The sequence below is a fragment of the Triturus cristatus genome, chromosome 3_2, assembly GCF_964204655.1.
Source record: "Triturus cristatus chromosome 3_2, aTriCri1.1, whole genome shotgun sequence".
Lineage (NCBI taxonomy): Eukaryota > Metazoa > Chordata > Amphibia > Caudata > Salamandridae > Triturus > Triturus cristatus.
Window position 1 is genome coordinate 146,485,360 of NC_140584.1, and position 18,778 is coordinate 146,504,137.

At 47.7% G+C, this 18,778-nt stretch overlaps 1 protein-coding gene across 8 annotated transcripts in view; it reads right to left on the reverse strand.

Annotated features, from left to right (window-relative positions):
* USP28 (ubiquitin specific peptidase 28) overlaps positions 1–18,778 on the reverse strand; it is a 407,198-nt gene that overhangs the window by 255,448 nt on the left and 132,972 nt on the right. For all 8 annotated transcript variants that reach the window (XM_085647372.1, XM_085647371.1, XM_085647370.1 and 5 more), the window contains 2 exons: positions 3,792–3,878; positions 3,035–3,172 (listed from right to left, as the gene is read on the reverse strand). In XM_085647372.1, coding sequence (XP_085503498.1) covers positions 3,035–3,172; positions 3,792–3,878 — 225 coding nt within the window. The remainder of the gene's footprint in view (positions 1–3,034; positions 3,173–3,791; positions 3,879–18,778) is intronic.

Here is an 18,778-nt window from a genome sequence, read left to right on the forward strand (position 1 = left end):
AGCGCTGTGAATAGAGGTATTCACAATTAGTTTGCCTTCTGAGGCAGTCTCATATGCCCGATTCTTACATTTTTACTGGGAGATGTTGGAGGAGCTCATCTATTTTATTCCAGTGTGCCCTGTTATAACGGGAGAGGAGACAACCAAAGGATTTGGCAATTCTCCAGTGGTTGGCAGATGGGCGGCCACCACCCCCCACCCACGAGTCCATTTTCCTACTTTTTTTATCTGGCGGGGGAGCCTCACCACATTTGTGAATTTGCCCTTTTCCTTGCTGTTGCAACCACTAAAGTGTCAGGTGTTAATTGGCCCTTTAAATATGTTGGATCAGTAGTGGACAGTTGGTATTTTTTTTAATCGACCCTTGGTGTGATAACTGGCGTCTTGACAGGATCTTTGAAAATGTCTAGAGTATGTCTCAGCATGCCTTTGAGCATCAGCAGGTATTGGGCCAAGCAATCTGTGGAGGAAAGGGTCTCAAATAAAAAGTCATGCCCCACTGGTTCAGTGTGGAGCTGAACCTTGTGATAATTAGCCACTCCATCTATAATGTCATGATAGGTAGTGGTGTCGTTTGGAGAGGAAGTCTTTGCTGGATACAGATCTGGGTTTGTGTCTGCAGGTGGGTCTGTATCATGCGTTTCCCACACGTCATCCTGAGGCGGAGGGAGAACTGGTCTCCATCATCCCCATGTCCCTCAAAAGAGTGAATGGAACCTTCTGGAGAATACTGTGTGTCTGCAGGAGGTGAAGGTGGTTTGGAGTGCGATGGTGGTGCCACAAGTGGTGGTGGGCCGAGAGGCGGTGGACTGGAAGCCTTATCTGCTTTTTTCCTGCGCTTTGGTGGATGGGTATATCCAACAAAGCATCTTCAAAAGACAATTGCCTTTTGGGAGGCTGTGCCCCGGTATGAGGAGGTGGAGCTAGAATACGACTAGTATCTGGATGTATGACCAGGTGTTTCTGTCTAGAGCCTAACTCTTTCTGTAACTGTTGAAGCACGTGTTCCACAGGTTAGGAGCTGTCCTTTTGTTTGGAGAAGGATTTTAGCTCCGAAGTGCCTTTTGACACCGAGGACTTCGATGTCGAGGGTCTTGGTTTCAAAGTGGCTGCTTTCAGTGCTGAGGTTATGATTCTCCATATTCTGCTAAATCTTACCCCTACTCAGAACTGACCGCAACAGATAATGAGATGGAGCCGATACAAGTTTTGGTCATGGCACTTGAAGACTGCTGTAGCGTCATTTATAATTATCTCCCTAAGAACCTCATCATCAAGGTACATCAAGGTACATAGAATACAGAACCAGACTGCTTGATTGTGTCATAACATCAGCAACCTTGCCACTTGGTTCCAAATGAAGAAGGAATTGAATTAAATGCACTCTGAGCCGTCTACAAGTCATAATCAAGGTACGGTGCTTTAAGCGCTTGACTCTGATGCTCGTCTCGAGTCCTATGGCTGGTGAACATTAATCTTATTCCGGCCTTTTAGTGCCAAGCCAGGTTAAGATGTGTCTGATGCAGCTGTTAGGTGCCAACCATGACCTGGGGGAGACGGTTGCCCATATGAAAACTTTTGCCGGTCGGAACTAGTTGGATGACTCTTTGGGTTGTTTTGCTGAGGCTGCTGTGAGGGTGAATGGAGCACAGTAGTCACAAAATGTCCTGGTGGAAGATCTTGGATCTCTAGCACAGATCCCAAGCTGTATTTCTGAAACAAAGTGCATTCGTCTACGGCCGACACCTAGGCATGGGTCTCGTGCTGGAAATCTTGGGAACCGAATATGTACGGAGTGTCTTTGACGCTGCGGTGAGACCTCTTGAGCGCGCCAGTCACAGAGCGTTTTCTTGGATCGGAAAGACTTGCAAGCATCGCAAGTGGATTCCTGGTGTTAGGGAGAAAGTCATAAGTTACACACCTGATGTTGGTCCTTGTGTGGAAACTTGGCATGGCAGCATGGGCAGAAATGGAAGCACATCTGTTCCATCACCAGGTGGACATGGCGTGGACAAGACGTCGATAAATTGAGAATTGAGCCGAAGGGAGAAGGCCCTCCGGGCCTTGGTCGACTGGAAATGCGTCGATAAGCAATCAAAATAAATATAGAAATAACTGATTGAATACAATACCAACATTAAGGTGTAAAGACTAGGAAATTGCGATGCCAAGACAGAGCAGAGGCGCACATGACTGAAACAGACAGCGGAAAAAACAATGTAACAATGAAGTCGAGGACCATGCTCATTGCAAGCAAGAAGAGGAGTCACCTTGTGACTCCAAAGACTTAATCGAAGAAAAACAACTTGCACGCTTCAGAGCCAGCACTAGATGGCAGACTTATGGTAAGCACATGTATCTACAGCCACACATGCCTCCAACATATATATTTAAATGGCATAGTGGGGAAGGGGATTGAAACTTACAGGAAATAATAATTACTTTCAATGTATTGAAGTGAACCTTAAATACTCATTGTTGCTTTATGCCACACATTGAACCAGTACTCCATTCAAGATCGACCTCTGCTACTATTGGAAATGACGACTGCTTCTCTACTATTCCAAAGACACCAGACGAGTGTGTTCTCAAAACTTCATGTGTCCCAGCCAGATGTACCATACTCCAGTGTTGCAGTGCTAATAACTCAACTTTCTGTCCATGTATGGAAGGGGCACAGTGGGCTCCCAGAGTGAGAAAGAGGCTTAGTGCCGGGGGTTTATAAAATGCACAAGCCAAAACCCAAATCAGACATCAAATTGACTGTTGATATACAACACAGCAAGTTATTTATTTCAAGCTAAGATGTATCAATGTTTAATTTCGTACTGTCCCCTCTTCATAATCACAAACAAACAACAAATGATAGAGCAGCGCTCTCAAGTCATCCGGCAACTACTTTTTTGTTAATTGCATGGCTCACAAAGGATTCACAATTTTTTTTTCTTTTTATGGGAAGATACATAATAGCTAAAGGTCACTTTTAGATGCAATTGTATACTGAAGATACTTTCCAACAACTGAACTGTATTACCTGCTGTGCCTCCACAGAAAGAAAAGCATCTTTCAAGAGCTCCAACGCCGCAGATGGGTCAACAAACTTACAATTCGACCCCACCATGAGAGCGAAAAGGTACTGAAGCTCCTGCATGAAGGCAATATTTCTTTTCTCCTGTGCAATCATAAATTAAATGGAAAAGTATGAAAAACTATTAAATAAATAATTGCAAAAGAACATTTATTTGGTCACTAAGGCACTTCGAACAGACAGATTACCCAACGCAAATCACTCACAGTAAATAGGGGAAAACATGTGGATAGCTCTGAGTTGCATGGAAGATCTGAGTACAACAGGGGAGATTCATAATGGGTGCCACTTTGAATAGTATGGGTAGACCCAGCATAGGTTCAGGGGGGTCAGATCTATGTTGCTTGTTCAAGAACTCTGTGTAAAATAAATGTACACTTTTAATTAATATGAATGGAATTAATTTACATAGCCTGAAACTGTCTTGAAAATGCGGCATGGATCTGGCTGTCTTGGATCCATTTTAGAAACCCCAAGTGCCAGCTATCTTACTGCAGCACAGTTCATGGTTTGATGCTCAAGTCTTCGTAGGTGATGCAAATACCCATGGAAATAACAAAAGGCTAAAGCACAACTCTGGAAATCGATTGGGGTTACCCAAAACGGGGATTGAAGCATTGCACATGGACTTCAGTGATCAAGTAGGCAAAGTCAGCAAACAATATATAGCAGGAGAAACTAAACAGTCATAAAAAGCTCTTACACCATGGCTTCGGCAATGTTCAAGTACACTCTGAGGAAGACTATAGCCCAACACTAATCTTCGGAACTCTGGAAGCTGAAAGAGAGACTACAAAACAAAATATGAAAATTAGCAGATTAGCAATATAATTTATTCCTTTATGGTTATTTAATTTAGGGTACTTGTGAAGATCAAACCTGGTCATGCATGCATTAGGGCAAATAATATAAGAAGGAGACAGTGGTACAGCAGTGTGAAGGAATCAGTTGAGCATGTGGGACAAGCTATATCAATGAGATAAGGATGATGCTGAAATGTAGGCGTTCAATTAACACCCTTATGGAATTTGTTACTCCTGACCATCTTGTGCTGGGTCTGGAGTTGTGCAAGCTTTTTTTCGTCAAAGAAGTCTTTCAAGTCAGGAGGTCGAGAGACTCCTCCGCTCGGTGGTAATGTGCATCAGCATCAACTCCATTGTTAGATTGCTTTCCCGCGGGTGGTTGAGAAAGGAGTGTAAAGTATGTGTAAGTAATGTGATGACCCTTCTTAATGTATAAATAGTGAAAAAACTAGTAAATGTAATGAACTGTAACTGCCACAGGTTTCCGGGCCGGGGAGGAGGGTGGGCACATGTGAATCTACAATGTCACAATCGGATGTTTACAGAGTAAGTAACATATTCCGCTCAATTGCATGTGCGGATGTAGATGTACATGCTCTGCATAGACTTTAAAGCAGTCCTTCCTTGTAAGCGGTGGCTAACCTGTGGGTGTTACAGAGGTTTGGAAACTGGTATGTAGCCCTGTCTCTCCATGTTGGCGTGCTAAAACATCCACACAATAATGTTTGGTGAAAGTGTGTGGTGTGGACCATGTAGCTACTCTACATGTCAGCTATGGGTATAGTTCCAAAAAAGGCCATGGTTGGTCCCTTTTTGCGAGTAGAGTGTGATCTGGGAGGAACAGATAAAGGTTTTTTGGCCCTGGTGTAGCAAGTCTGAATACATTTTACTATCCATCTGGCTATGTCCGATTTAGATATTGGGTTGCCTTTGTGTGGTAGAGAAAAGGTGACAAAAAGTTGAGAGTGTCTGAAAGTTTTAGTTCTATCAATGTTTAACATTAGCACTCTTTTGACATCTAAAGTATGAAGAGCGCTTTATGCAACCGAATCAGGTTGGTGAAAAAAGACTGACAATTCAATAGATTGGTTGAGGTGAAATTGAGACATTGAAATTGAGAAAATGTAGGTTTGTACAGGGAACCACCTTGTCTTTGTGTATTTGAAAGAACAGTTCTTCTGGAACTTCTGGAGCTCACCAACATGTCTGAGTGAAGTTATGGGTAGGCCTGGGCGGTAAATTCCGTTCCGTTCGCGGAATTTGGGTAGTTTCGCGTTCCGCGGAGAACGCAAAATTGCCCAAAAATCTGCGTTCCGCGACTTCGCGAAATTTTCTGCTTGTTCGCGTTCTCAATATGCGTGTTCGCGAGATATTTCACCTCGAGCACGCAAACAGCGATCACGAACAGGAAAAAAGTATCGCGAGCAAGCAATTCCGCGTGTTCGCGGAGATTTTTTACCATTTCGCGGAGATTTGCGTAGCGCGATTACGCAAATTCCGCCCACCCCTAGTTATGGGGACTAAAATGCCACCTTCAAAGATAGGAATTGAAGAGAGCATGAGTCTTGTGAGTTCTACATTAAGGTTCCATAGAGGTGCAGGAGGAATCCCGGGTGGAATAACCAGTGTAAGTCCTTCCATAAAGGTTTGGTGAATAAGATTTTGAAGAGCATAAGGTGTTCTCTATTTTGGAGATAAGCAGCCAACGCAGCAAGAAGTAGGCATACAAATGTGAATGCTAAACCAGCCTTTTGTAAGTGCAGTAAATAGCAGATAATGGTTTGTACTGTAGCTGTGAAAGGGTCAATTTGTTTTGGGTAGCAGTAGCAAAAAAAACATTTTCATTTTGCTGCACAGCAGGCCATAGTGGTAGGTCTATGTGCTTCCATAAAAATGTCAGTACATTCTGCTGGTAGGGTTTTTTTTTTTTTTTTTTTTAAATAGCATATTTTTCCACTGTACATTGTATGTAACAGCCAATAACTAAACACATTCAAACTCACAATGATACAGTAAGAACATTTCACAGTCTACACAGTTGCAGCACTACTAAAACTGATACTTGTAAATTGATACTTGTATAGCGCACTACTCACCCGCAAGGGTCTCAAGGCGCTTGTAAGAATACCGCTGTGGAACCCATCCTGGCTTTCGCTGTGAGGCGTCCACTCCTGGGCACCCCCAAGGTGGAGGCCAGGCATCCTTAGCGTTGTGGAGATTAAGCAAGCTATTGCCCAGAGTTGCAGAGTGGGACTCCATGATTGGAATAGGCACTGAGGCAAGAATTATCAGGTCTGTGGAATTTTTGAGCCCAAGACCCGCCGAGGCGGGGAATTGAACCCTGGTCCCGGGCTAGACCTCTGCATCAGGGTCTGCTGCTCTAATCATTGAGCCACACTTCTCCACTACTGAAAAGGAGATGTGCAAAGTCTGCATTCCTTTACATTTACTGGCTGGAGTTTGGTGTGGACAGGGTCAATACGTACTCAGTCAGAAGCTGCCACATATCTTTCGGGCGGGAGGGAGGTGGTTGAAGGGTTGTATATAATTCACTATTTATATCACAATAGTTTAGACTATTTATCCATGCCGCCACGGTAGGTCAGTGCTTGCTTCCCCAATGTATGGCAACCTCATGTTTGGCCAAAAGTAAGATAATGGCAACGTATCTGCACATAGATTTTAGGATGACGGAGACATAACACAATAAGGCTAGAAAGAGGGACGGTTCAAGCATAATCGAGTCATCAAAGCAAGTCTGGTGAATACCTATCTCCCGTATACTGCTACACTAGGACGTGTCTACGCCATTGGGGCAAAGCCTGTGCCCGCCATGAAGTTAACGAACAGAGCTTTAGCACCATTTCAAAGGGAAGTCACAATGCAACCGAGTAGGTACATCCGTCAGTGGAAATAACTTTGACCTAATCCAATTAATAGGGATTAATTCCCTAAATATTGGGGCTAAATTGTCAGTGGAATGACATACAAAGTGTAATATATCGTCGGCAGAGTGAAACCAGGATTGGCAAGGTTTAATTTGCACACCCCTTTGTAAATGCTTAGCTTGAAGATGGCACACCAATGGATCCACCACTATACTGAAGAGCAGGGGTTAGAGGGGGCACCCTTGCCGTGTCCCCCGTGTTACTGTGAATGAGGCAGACAGTGTACCCTTTACCCTACTCCGAGCTGTCGATAGTGAGTGGAGAAGCGTTATGAGAAGTTACATAGAAAGCCCAATTTACTAACTGCGGTGTGTAGGAATGGCTATTCTAACTAATCAAAGGCTTTCTCCACGTCCAAGAGGGTGACTATAGTGGACACCGTAGGGGATATTCTATTAACGACAGCAAATACCGTACGGAAGTTCAGGAAAGTCGAACAATGCGGAACAAAGTTCTACTGAGCCGGGGGAGATAATTTGGTCCATTAGAAGGGCAAGGAGGGTTGACAACAGCTTAGCTAAAATTTTACTACCAAAATTTAATAGGGATAGTGGCCGATAGGAATTGAAATGTTGTGAGTTTTCACCCGGTTTTAGAAGTAGGTGATCATTGCTTCTTCACCTTCTAGAAGGCCAGGAGCTTTAGTGCCATGCATTGATTTAATCGACTGAACGATCTTCCTCAGCCGTAAAAGGCTCACTAGGAAACTGTTAGTGTGCAGTAGTAAGCCAGACCAAAGCGATCTCGCTCAGGTAGGCCGTCCTTTCAGATTTGTCATTGCCCAGGTGAATGGTGTAAAGATCAATAGAATAGCAAAGGAGCTCAGCCTGTATATCTACAGTGTCTGTGAGGTGGATGCCATCTGCTCGGTGTAGCTCAGATATATATGATGTGCCCCTAAGGGGTGTAGGAGCCTGGCTAGAATATGTCCCGGCCTCTGTCCCTCTCCGTATCAACAGGCCCTAGCATATTTTCCCAACTAGTGGGCACCACACTCCTCAGTGTCTTTAAACTTGGCCATAAATTAAGCACGTCAGGGTAAGTGGGCCTTGGTGGTATGCCGAGCACTAGCGCAATCCAACTCTGTTTCAATGCGAGTCAGTGTCCAACGCAGATCGTGCAGTATACCAACATGTTTAGATATACATACACTTCTGGTGAATGCCTTAAAGGATTCCCATAGGGGGCCTTCAATTGAACTGAGTCTTTATTGTGCTCAAAATGTTGAATGATAGCGGACCAGAGCCACGTGCAAAAGAGGTCATCGAAGTGCAATATTAGGGAATGACGTTCAGGCCGCCTACATTAGGAGCACGCAGTGTCATCGCAACAGGGGAGTGATCGGAAAGTGTTTGTGGGAGATGTCTGAATGAGCCAAGCCATTGTGTATGCATGGCCGATAGAAACCAATAGTTTATTCGCGTCCAGGTATTGTGGGGTCCAGAATAGAAGTGTATGCAGGGCAAGTGGGATGTAGTAGGCACCGCGAGTCACAGAGCGTGTTAACGCAACATAAGTCACGTAAAATATGTAGCGAGCGGGGTTACCGTCTGAGTTTCACACCGTGGTATCTAAAGCTGGGTCAAGGAGCATATTAGATTCACCCCCCCAAGTACAATGTGATCTGCGTCAGTGCGATCAATCAAGGCCCGGAGTCTCTGAAATAAATCTGGGTTGTCAATGTTTGGGGCATATACTATGGCAAACAATATTTGGTGTTAGGCCTCGTGACCGGTCACCGGAGATACTTGCCCTCCTCATCAGAGTGGGTGGCATAGGGCTGGAAAGGCAGGAGTTTATGTATCACTGTAGCAATGGAATCTTGTTTTGAGTTCAGCAAAAATGGCTTCCAGGCCGGCCAGCTGATCAGCTGCAGGGCCTCCTATCGTACCATGTCGGTCAAAGTCTCGGCTCCCCCAGTAGTTTTCTCAGAACCAATGGAGTAGGGGATGGAGGGAAGAGTTCTGGTATCAACAGTAATGACGGTAAGAGTATGCAGGGGGGGGGGGGCCCTGCCGTCGCACGCAGAGCTCAAATCTCAAGACCAATTGGGGGATGGGGGGATTAGCGACCAGGTGCACGCCTCACCCCTCCTGCAACATTGTGCACATCAGTCCGTAGGCTGTGTCTCGTGATCTAGCAGGCTGAAATGGTTCAACAGGGCCCACGCATGCAGCCAACATCAAGGACAACCCCTCAAGCTCAAGGCCTAATCGCAGACTCCACAGACGAATCAGGCACCACCACAGGTGCAGAGACAGCATTTCTGATGGGGGCACTTAATTTGCGCACTGCCATCAGTGGGTGAGCAGGTTTGTGGGGAAGCCCTCTAAGGGCCCAAACAGCAATGTCCAAGGGTGTCCCAGTCAACAAACTGGCCCACGGCAGGAGCGCGATCACACCAGGCAAACAAGCCATGATGTGCAGCCAACAGGGATAAGAAAGTGAGTCATACCTTAGCAATGCGGCCCAGCAAGGCTCTCACCGGTAACCCTGTCCGGCAGCCGCGCAGCCAGGATCGTCAGGCAGGGGGCTGCACCATGGCCCAGTCACGCCACTGGCCCCACATCTGGCCCAATCCTCAGGCCTTAAGCGCTAAGCAGATGGGACGGTCAGGATTCCCACAGAATAATATATGCCCTTTTCGCTGCGGCTGCGCAGTGCATTTTGGGGCAATTCGGATCGCATTAGGGGCACAGGACGCACTGCTCGGCCTGCCAACCCAGCACCTCAGGCTCACTCACGGCCCCTGTCACTGCGGGGCCTCAGAGGCACGTGGTTGTTGCCAAGTGCAATCCTACCTTCCACGGTGTCGCGGCCACCGGGAGCAGCCAAACTCATCCCCCGTAGTCGTCTGATGCCCCAATCCCCATTAACCCGGTCTACGCGTCCATCTGTCCCAGGATCAGAGCCAGATCCATCGGTGCTTCAGTACCGTGTGGACATCTTCGTCATCAGCAGGGCGACGCACCCCCACTGGTAAATTAAGATAACCAAACTCTATGACCTCAGGAGCTAGATAACTAAAATGAGAGTTTTGGGATCTGAATGTCTGATTTGTCTATGGTTGTGAGAGAGAAGGCGCGGTACATTGGGCAGCTCATTGTATGGAACTACTGAAAGGTCTAGTAATGTTGTGAAACAAGGTCTAGTTGTGAACCAAGATTTACGCGCCCATGTGGGAGCTATCAGGATCTTTGTTAAAGAAGTATGCAAGAGCTTCTAATCCAGAAAGGGAAGGAGAGGGAGAATCGGAAAAGCGTAGGTAAATAGCTTTGACCAACTCATCCATAGTGCAATGGCCCTGGATAGTGGCTGTGGAGACCTGTGGGCAAAGTTTGGGCATTTTGCACTTTCTGCTGTGGCAAAAAGGTCCATTTGAAGGAACCTCCACTTTTGGAAATAGGGTGAGAGGACTTGTGGGTGAAGTTTCCATTTGTCTTGAATTCTTGCGGGATTGGGAAAGAATCATCCTATTTGTGTGTTTAGGATTGCCCTTAAGTATGGTTGAACTTGTAATGGTTGCAAGTGAGACATGGGAATGTTGATAGCAAACCCTTAACTGTGGAGAAGATCTATTGTCATCCGGGTGTGTTTTTGGCACTGATGAAGAGTGCTGGCTTTGATTAGCCAGCCGTCCAGGTAATAGAATGCGTGGACATTTTGCTGAGCATATGAGCTACAACCACTGCTAGGCATTTGATTAACACTTGAGGTGCGGTGGTTACCCCGAATGGTAAAGCTTCAAACTGGTAATGTGTGTCAGCTATGACAAATCTTAGGTATATGCAATGAGATGGGTGTATTGATATGTGGAAGTAGGCGTTCCTTAAGTCTAGTGTTGCCATAAAGTCGCCCTGTTGAAGAAGCGGAATGACGTCCTGTAAGGTACCCATGTGGAACTGTTCTGATAGGATGTATTTGTAGAAGGGCCTGAGATCTAAGACTGGCCTTAAGGACCCGTCATTTTTGGGGATTAGTAAGTACAGAGATTATACTCCCGAACTCTGATGTTGAAGAGGGCTAGGCTCTACAGCACCTTTGAGGAGAAGATCTTGAACTTATTGTTTGAGTAATGTTTGATGATCATTTAACAGCCTGTGAAAGCAAGGTAGAATGTTGGGTGGCCAGGCAACAGTCATGTTGGATAATGGTTAAAACCCACTTGTCTGATGTGATGGGATGCCATGTGGGTAGACAATTGTGAATTCGGCCCCGACAGGTGTTATACGATTGGAGGAAAGGAGAGGATAGTCTTTGCTTAGTGGAGGGTGTTGCTCCACAGGGGGGCACCCTTACCTCTACTACTGGCGTTTTTAACTCTATAGGAGGCACAAGAGTAACCCTTGGAGTAGGATTAGGAAAGCTGACCTGGCTGTTTTTGTTGGGAGGCGGGAGCCTCAGAAGAGGTGTATTTTGAGCCTCCATGGTAACCCAGGCAATGAAAAAAACTGGTAGCAGGTGTTTGAAGGGCTCCCATAGCTTTGACTGTCGCAGTGTCCTTTTTATATTTTCTAATGTGGAGTCCACCTGAGAACCAAAAGAATGGTTCCTTATCAACTGGCATGTTTAACACAGCTTGTTGAACCTCAGTCTTAAACCTAGAGATTCGATGCCAAGCGTGTCCCCAAAGTAAAATTCATGTGTTGACTCCTCTGGCTGCGGTGCCAGAAGCATCTAATGCGCACCGTATGGAGGTGTTAGCAACAATGTTCCCCTGAGAACCTAACTATTGGGCCCGTTTTTTTATGATATTGGAGTAGATCTTCCATTTCATCCCAGTGGGTGCGGTCATAGCGTGCTAGGAGAGCTTACAAGTTGGCAATACGCTAATGCTTGGCAGCCTGAGCTGACACTCTTTTCCCCACACCCTCTATTCTTCTACTATCCTTGTCAGGGGGAAGGGTGTCTCTACCCTACCCGTTACAACTCTATCCCAAACAGGGTCGTTAAATATGTCATCAGTATGCCTAAGCATGCCTTTTAAAATGGGCAGGTATTGGGTGACCGTATGTGTGTTGGAAGGCATGTTGAAGAGGAAGTCGTCCTCTAAAGGCTGTTGATGAAGCTCCACATTATGAAATGCATCAGCCCTTGCTATAGCATCTTCAGGAGGAGAAGGGTGCGCAGGATAAGGATCAGGCTCCATGTCAGCAGGGGGATCTGTGTCAAAGGTGTTCCAGTGGACATCTCCCTGTGCCCCCACACCCAGCAGTATCAGACTGTGGAGACCATTGTGGTGAGTCATCTAGTGGCCCACCTGAAGAAGATGGTGGTTCAGTAGAGTGTGATAGTGGGGGTGAAGGTGGTGGGGGTGAAGGAAGGTGGAAGGGGTGGTAGCCTTGTCAATAGTCTTCCTCTTATGAGGAACTGGCATGTCTAAAGCCTCTTCAAAGGTAAGCTGCCTTCTAGGTGGTGGAGGAGAGGAAATTGTGGCCTGGATTCGTCCAGTGTCCACTTGGATATGAATTTTCTTCTTGTGTGTGTCCAACTTTTCCTGTAACATATACAGGATTGGTTCCACCTATGGTTCGGGACCGGGCTTGGAACTCGGCTTCAACATTTTTGGCTTCAAAGCTTTCGGATTCAAGGTGGAATGGGCACGCGGTGTCGAGGTGGATGATGTTGACTGCCGGCTTGGCATCGAAGATCGACCCAATGCCTGTTGCTGGTCTCATTACATAGAAGCTGAAGTAGATTGTATCGACTATGCATGTGCTTTCGGTGCAGAGCACAAAGGCGAGGGCGCGTCCGTAGCGTTTTTTCTGTGCCGGCAATGGCTAGACAGCAGTGGTAGCCTATGGACCTGGGATTCTGAGAACAGAAATGCTGAAAGGTTTTTGGCACAATTAGGCTGGTAGACATGAGCTGGGGCAACCATACTCATAGGTTTTTGAGCTGGCATAATGTCCTCTATTTAAAAGTCACCCTCGAGCTCAGAGCTGGAACTGTCATCAACAGAGAAGGTTCCCTCCTTGGCGACCGATGGCTGCTCCTGGGCATACTCCTCACCAAAAAGGTCAGAAGTGTAGTCGGTGGCTCTGTAGGACATCTCAAGGTGATGAGCTCTATGATCTTTGTGGAGCGGCGGCACAAGCTGCTTTATTGTACTCGGGGAACAAGCACAAGTTACACAGCCAGTGTTGTTCTGTGTGAAGATACTTCACATGGCAACGGGGGCAGAACCGAAAGGTTGTGCGTTCCATTACCAGTGGAGCATTTTTGGGAGGACAGGTGGCAATGTGAAAGGTAAGCCTTGAAGGGCGCTGCGCCAAAGGGGCTTTGGTCGAACGGAATCGAACAGGTGGAGTTTTTGTAAGAGGCGCAACTGGAGAAGAGCGACCGATAAACTGTAGAACTGACCCAAAATATAGTCGAAACATGGATTGGAGGTACAAATGTCCGAACCCGCTGGTGGAGAAAAAACTATCTGTTAGACCTGGCCCTTTTGACAGGTTTATCCCTAAACTTTTTGCCTTTTACCTCCTATTTTTCTGCACCTGTTTTTGTTGGCTATAGGTTGCGGGCACTTTACCAGTGCTAAAGTGCATATGCTCTCTGTATAAATTGTGACAATGATTGGTTATCCATGATTGGTATATTTGATTTACTGGTAAGTTCCTAGTAAAGTGCACGGTGTGTGCCAGGGCCTGTAAATCAAATGCTACTAGTGGGCTTGCAGCACTGGTTGAGCCACCCACATGAGTAGCCCTGTAAATGTGTCTCAGACTTACCACTGTAGTGTCTGCGCACACAGTTGTGAACTGCCAGGTTGTCCTGACAAGTGCACCCACTTGAGAGGCCCAAGCATTCCCTTTTCTTACATGCAAGGCATCCCTACGGTAGGCCCAAGGTACCCCCATGGACATAGTGCAGTGTATGTGAAAGCTAGGACATGTACTAGTGTGTGTGACATATCCATATAGTGAAATACTGTGTATTTAATTTTTCACTGTTGAAAAGGCTATCTGTCCCATAGGCTTATCATTGGGGTTGCAATGTAACATTTTTACATGTGTAACTTGCAATAGGGATGAGATCAGACTCTCTGAATTCAGAATTTATTAAAACATATTTGGTGAACGTGATTTTTAAAACCTGTGTTTGAAATTGCCACTTTTAGAAAGTGCTCAGCAAATGTATGAATGGCGAATGCACACCTCCTCTTAGAAATGTAAATTGTTTAGCTGAAAATTCCAAATGGATGCGTGCAAGCAGCGCTGTGTATCGCCCCTTCACAGCATATCAAAGATACTGGAAAAGGGTGCGTTTTTGCGCACCCAGCTGCTGCACTGCTTGAGTGAGAACAATGCTCAATATAAACCACTTTTTCAAGCGACCCCTGACGAAGAACCGCACAGGTTCGAAATGCATTGGGTTTTACTGCGAGTCCTGAGGAAATACGATTGGCCGCACATACTTATGTTAAAGCCTGGATTGGCAACAGAAAGTATTTGAAAATGCAAAAATAAAGTATTTTGCGTAATTATGCTGTCTCCGGATTGATTCTACGAATATACAAGATTTGGACAACTTGAATTGAGGATTATTTGATTACTATGGATTAAATATGGTCGAGTTTGAAAAAGTGGTTTATATTGAGCATTGTTCTCACTCAAGCAGTGCAGCAGCTGGGTGCGCAAAAATGCACCCTTTTCCAGTATCTTTGATATGCTGTGAAGGGGCGATACACAGCGCTGCTTGCGCGCATCCATTTGCCATTTTCAGCGAAACAATTTACATTTCTAAGAGGAGGTGTGCATTCGCCATTCATACATTTGCTGAGCAATTTTCTAATCGTCCCAACGTGTGTTTGCACCCCATTGGTTCTGAGTAAGATGATTAAATATTGGATTTAAATGATTGAAAGCATCACTCTGGAGACAGTGGTACATCAATGAATTTTGTATGGACTATACAAATGGATTAGAACATCATGTCAGATTGGAAGGATGGCGAAATCTGAACACTCGATGGACGCATCTTATATTCAATGGACTTTCACTGACAAATTCGAGGTTTTTCGTGTTGGTGGCAATTCAATGTTTTACAGTTTAACCCCTTCGATGCGCGTGACGGAGTGGTTCCGTCACGCGCGTCGGTCGCGCTGTGCGGGTGACCTGGAACCACTCCGTCACGGCCCCGCCCGCGCAAGAACCCTTCAGCACAGCGCGGTAATCCGCGCCGCGCTGAAGGGGTTAAGCTGATTTATTTTACTGATGCAGAATTTTTGTTTTTGATTCAGTGCTGTATTTGTTATGATTTCCGAAGTTACAGGGTGGAATGTGTTTTGGTTTTATTTTGGGTGGGATAATGCATTATGGGTTCTGTAATCGGAATAGCCGGTTTACAATAATGGAGGCACTTCATTTGAATTTAGTAATCACGTGGTTATATTGAAAACACCTGTGGGAGCTTTTCAAGTACTATTAGAGGGAAAGGGAGCACAAGATGACTTTTTGGGAAAGAAGGGCCTCATATAGAGGTCATAATGCTGAACACGGCTTACATGAGGTAACTGGGGTTTGTTTTTATCTTATTTTATCTGTTCATGCGGATGTGAATTCACGAGGGAGGGTTCAAGGGTGGTGATTCCTGGGGAATCATAGAGGCAATATTAACTGTTCAAGCACTGAGCTCGTTTTGTTTTGAAGAAAGTATTTCTTTTTTTCTGGTGAATGAAGGAGGGATGGAATTGGGAGGTGACATCTGAGTAGAGCAAGAGGGAAACTAGGATTTGTAAATCTCAGAGGAAGGTCTGTCTGAGAGTGGTGGGTTAAGCGGATTCTTTAAATTTTTTACAGTGACCCCTGACGAAGAACCGCACAGGTTCGAAATGCATTGGGTTTTACTGGGAGTCCTGAGGAAATACGATTGGCCGCACATACTTATGTTAAAGCCTGGATTGGCAACAGAAAGTATTTGAAAATGCGAAAATAAAGTATTTTGCGTAATTATGCTGTCTCCAGATTGATTCTACGAATATACAAGAATTGGACAACTTGAATTAAGGATTATTTGATTACTATGGATTAAATATGGTCGAGTTTGAAAAAGTGGTTTATATTGAGCATTGTTCTCACTCAAGCAGTGCAGCAGCTGGGTGCGCAAAAACGCACTCTTTTCCAGTAACTTTTAGAAAGTGGGCCTTTTCTTACTTCACCATTCTGTGTGCCTCTGGCTGTTTGTGTATTCAGGTGTGTGTGTGTGCCTCTGGCAGTTTGTGTATTCAGGTGTGTGTGTGTGTGCGCCTCTGGCTGTTTGTGTATTCAGGTGTGTGTGTGTGCCTCTGGCTGTTTGTGTATTCAGGTGTGTGTGTGTGTGCCTCTGGCTGTTTGTGTATTCAGGTGTGTGTGTGCGCGTGTGTGTGTGTGTGTGTGTGTGTGTGTGTGTGTGTGCGTGCGTGTGTCAGGAGCTGAGATGTGCATTCACTCTAGACAGTCACGGGGGTGGTTGAGGTGTGCTCTGCCTTGCCTAGGTGACTCATTGCAGGCCTGGAGAGATCTGGTCTGCATTTAGAGTGGTGGGAAGAGTTGTGATTACACCTGAATAGGCTGTGTCTCCTTTTGCACAATGCTGTCTGGGTCCCCAGTGGTCATGCTGCACCAGTGAGGGCAAAACTGGTTTGGATTGGGTTCAGAGACCCTTGCCACAAAGAGAACACACCATTTTGGGATACAAGTATTACACCTAAAACCCCAGGATTTTAGATTACTTCCAGGAACAAGAGGACTCTGCCAAGAAGAAGAGCTGGAGGAGGAGTTCTGCCCCTTTGCTATGTGGGTTTGGCCTGCAGTTGCTGCTTCTGTCTGTGGTGGAAGAAAAGGACTGACACTTTCTGCCCTGCTGTGGTATCCTGCGTGTGAAGAATCTCCAAGGGCTTGTGTGTGCTGGCCTCCTGTTTCTGAAGACTCCGTGACATCAAAGTCTTCATCCAGTGTGTTAGAAAGGGTAGACGGACCGGGAGGGTCGGCCGGGGTCAGGAGGAGAGGTCTCCGGGGAGAGCCGTCTCCAGCGATCGTACAGACAAGTAACTTCCCCCCCACAGACAGATACCACACACGGATACGGTTCAGTGTTCTTTATAAGCACTTCTTAAGGTACGGTTGAATGGTACAAGGAGGTCTGGACTCAGGGGTCCCCTCGATTCAAGTCTCTCAAAGCAGGGTAAGGGGTAGCGGGACAGTCTGTTTACCAGTCAGGTAGTTCGGATGAGATGATGACTAGCTCACAATCCTCGAGCTTGGTGGTTTAGTTGGTACGGGCCGCGGCAGCGCCAGCAGGTCCAGGTTGAGATGGTCGGTACACGGTCCGCGGCAGCGCCAGCGGGTCCCGGAAAGGTGGTCGATGTACGGTCCGCGGCAGCGCCAGCAGGTCCCGGTGAGGACGGTCGTTACAACGGGCCGCGGCAGCGCCAGCAGGTCCCGACGAGGATGGTCGTTACAACGGGCCGCGGCAGCGCCAGCAGGTCCCGACGAGGATGGTCGTTACAACGGGCCGCGGCAGCGCCAGCAGGTCCCGACGAGGATGGATGTTGCAGAAGGCCGCGGCAGCGCCAGCAGGCAGGACGATGGTTCACAAGAGCGGGCTACGGCAGCGCCAGTAGCCCGTCAAGGCTGAGTTCTCTCGGTGTCTCTCGACTCCAGGATACAACTGCCTTCCTGCACCGGAGTTGCCCCAGTTATAGGGCAGGCGCCCTTTGATGTCCGGACCCTCGCACTTGGAGGTCGGAGGGCCCGGGATGAAGGTGTCCAGACACCCAGCAGGGGGTGGAGCCAGCGCCTGGGGGAGCTGGAGGCGATCGGCACCTGGCGGGGGAAGAGCTCTTGACACTTCGTTCTCCCATTGACCTGCCAAGTGGTCCGCTCACCTCCTGGGTGGAGGGTGGTGCCGGGATGTCGGGGCCGGCCAGGCCCGGGGTTAGGGTCGGGCCGAGGCCACGCGGCCTCGTGGTGCAGGGCCCAAGATGGCGGCTTGAACCGGCCGGGGGAGCCGGTGGGGCTGGGCCCCGTGATGAGTAGAGGTCCGAGGGCAGAAGATCCGTCGGGAGACGGGGTACAGGTGCTTTTCGTGGGTTATGCCTGGTGGGCCGGAGCTCGGGCCCTGTCGTGCGGGGAGGGAGCAAGCCCTTCGGGTGGCCTGTCCAACATGCGTCCCCCCCAGCTGAAGGCGGGGAGAGTCACCCATCTCCTTGGGGACTCTCTTCGTCGAGGCGGAAAAAGCGGGACAGGCCATCCGCGTTGGTGTGGTCTTGGCCTGGTCGGTGCTCCACAGTGAAGTCCATTCCCTGCAGGGAAATGGACCAGCGCAAGAGTTTTGGGTTCTCCCCCCGCATCTGCATCAGCCACTGCAGGGGTCGATGGTCGGTTTGTACCCGGAAGTGGGTACCGAAGAGATGGGGCCGGAGCTTTTTGAGGGCCCACACCACTGCGAAGGCCTCCCTCTCGATGGTGCTCCAGCGCTGTTCTCGGGCCAGGAGACGTCGACTGATGAAGGCCACCGGCTGGTCATGACCTTCGGGGTTTAACTGAGAAAGGACGGCTCCGATGCCGTGGTCGGAGGCGTCGGTCTGTACCACGAATTCCCGACTGTAATCGGGGGCCTGGAGCACAGGGGCGGTGCACAGGGCGGCCTTCAGCTTCTCGAAGGCCGCTTGACAATCGGGGGTCCAGTTAATCCGCTTCGGCTGGTTCTTGGACGTGAGACCTGTGAGGGGCCCCACGATGCTGCCGTAGTCCTTCACGAACCGCCGGTAGTAGCCGGTGAGTCCCAAGAAGGCTCGGACCTCGGTCTGGGTGACGGGGGGCTGCCAGGACTGGATGGCAGCAATCTTAAGTTGTAGCGGGGCCACCAGCCCGCTTCCCACTTGGTGCCCAAGGTAGGTCACAGACCCTTGGCCAATTTGGCACTTGCCGGCCTTAATTGTGAGGCCGGCCCGC